This window comes from Belonocnema kinseyi, chromosome 2, assembly GCF_010883055.1.
Source record: "Belonocnema kinseyi isolate 2016_QV_RU_SX_M_011 chromosome 2, B_treatae_v1, whole genome shotgun sequence".
NCBI classification, from domain to species: domain Eukaryota; kingdom Metazoa; phylum Arthropoda; class Insecta; order Hymenoptera; family Cynipidae; genus Belonocnema; species Belonocnema kinseyi.
This window is the reverse complement of record NC_046658.1, coordinates 48,545,209-48,547,420: the sequence shown is the minus strand read 5'-3', so window position 1 is coordinate 48,547,420 and position 2,212 is coordinate 48,545,209. Positions and strand designations below refer to the sequence as shown.

At 28.5% G+C, this 2,212-nt stretch overlaps 1 protein-coding gene across 4 annotated transcripts in view; it reads left to right on the top strand.

Moving 5' to 3' along the window:
* LOC117167498 overlaps positions 1-1,752 on the top strand; it is a 64,191-nt gene extending 62,439 nt beyond the window's left edge. For all 4 annotated transcript variants that reach the window (XM_033352487.1, XM_033352488.1, XM_033352486.1 and 1 more), the window contains exon 3: positions 1,188-1,752. In XM_033352487.1, coding sequence (XP_033208378.1) covers positions 1,188-1,372 — 185 coding nt within the window. In that variant the 3' untranslated portion in view covers positions 1,373-1,752. The remainder of the gene's footprint in view (positions 1-1,187) is intronic.
* The last annotated feature ends 460 nt before the right edge of the window (positions 1,753-2,212 follow it).

Sequence of the window (2,212 nt, the reverse complement as noted above, 5' to 3'; positions counted from 1 at the left end):
CTTGTGAGTTTTATGCAGCCTATGTAACTTTGATGGCCAGTAGAATTTCTTTTTCATTAAAATACAATTTTCTAATTTTCCTCACAAACCATGCTAGTTACAAAAATTTATTTAGACAAAAAATTGCGCGTCTATAAAAGTACTAAGCAATATAACGTGAGCTTTTTTACGATACCTTGTATCGTTTGTGATAAAATTTCCAAATTTGCATCTTCAGAAAGGCAATTCTCCCAATCTAAAAAATGAAATAGCCCGCATGAAACTAATAAGATATCTTCCTTAATCCTTATATAAGCACGAACTTTAAACGAAAATCAGAGAGCGCATAAAATAGATAAGTCTTTTCAGAAAATCTTTTCAATACTTTTTAATAAAATCTTTAAAAAAATGAAAAAAATGTTTTTTGGAAAAGTCTCACATTTTTTATTCTGTCTAATATGTGTGAAAAGTTTTCGCTTCTATGGGAAGCTCATCCTATCAGATTTATGCAGTAAATGCCATTTTTATTAGTTTGCTATAGTTTTTTCTCCTAAAAATATAATTTTGAGAATTTTTCTCGTAAATGATGTAAGATATCACAAAAGAGTGATGTGTGTTTTATAGAAAATCTTTATTTTGAAAATTTTTGACTCATTATTTTTGCATAACTGTCTTTCTTTGCGAGAAAATTTAGAAAATTGTATTTTATGAAAAAAATTCTTCTGACTATAAAATTGATTTAGCTCGCGTAAGAGTGATAAATGTATTCTTTATCGCGAGAAATTTTTTTGTATTCTATTATCACTTCGCCGCTAAATGTTTGTGATTGTAATGATTGCAAATCCTTTACCCCTTTATTCCTGCTTATTAATATAAAAAGATACTGATCATAGAAAACAATTTCTAAGAATATAAAACACAAGTGGCAGATTCTGTCGTTTGTGAGTTGCTTTCTTTCTGCTGAAAATTCCAAAACTTTTCATTTAAACTTGTACATGTTAAAAACGTAAAGTGGTTATTTCTAATACCTTTAAGTTTCATAAAAGTACAATCACTATTTGCCGGAATATCGCGAATTAAAAAAAAGTCGAACCAAAAATTAAATATGGTCTAGATCCCATAATTTATAAAATTTTTAAACATTCTCAGGACCCAACATGTCTCTTTTATAGCACTTTGTAATTTTTGTTTTTCTTTCTTATTTCTAGGAGACAGCGTTCACGGCGAATACAGCGTGAAAGAGCCAGGCGGCACCATTCGCGTCGTGAGTTACCATTCAGATAAAGATGGATTTCACGCAGCAGTACACACTTCTGGAAAAAATGATCACTCTGGCGGCACATATGGTGGTCAAGGTCAAACTCATTACTATCATAATCACGCCCCAGAATAACATCACGAACATGGTGGTTTACAAGATTACGCTACATACTCCACTTCCGAAGGATATTCATAACAAGAAAGGAGATTCCCAAGAAAAATTTGATGGAAGCCTAGAAAAATTTCTCTTGTACCTGGAAGTTTTTATTTGCTGTTAAATTGTTAGAAATATCGGCCCGAATTTTGAATTAGACTTTAGTTCATTCAGTGAGATGTATTTTCAAGCAAACATATTTCAATTTCTGTTATGTATATATTTAGGTGTCTTACTTTCCAAAGCCACTTTGTTAGCATCGCCTGTTAAGTTTTAAAAATAGTCATAAGTATGAATCTCTTTATTGTAAATATATAACTAATAAAATTTTAGGTAAATTATGTACTTTATAACTCTCAAGTTAAAAAATAAATTTTAATCTAATAGAACGAATTTAAAAACAAAGAGTTCAATTTTTCACCCGAGAAGATGGATTAAAAAAAATTATGTTGTCAACAAAATAGTTTAATCTTGTAGTAAACAATTTATTTTTACTCAAGAAATATAAATTTTTAATCATATGCTTGACTTTTATAGGTACGAAGATCAATTTTTCATCAAATAGTTGAATTTTCAACATATAAAGATAAATTCTCTAAAAAGAATATATCAGTTCATATTTTAATAAATAAAGACAGGATTTCTACTAAAGGACATGAATTTTCAAATAAAGAATACGAGCTGTTCAACAGAGAATAATAATTTTTGATCTAAGAAAGCGAATTGTCAACTAAATACATTACTTTTTAAGCAAATCGTAGAATGTTTTACTAAGTAAGATAAATGTTTAACAAAAAATATATAATTTAATTATGCAGT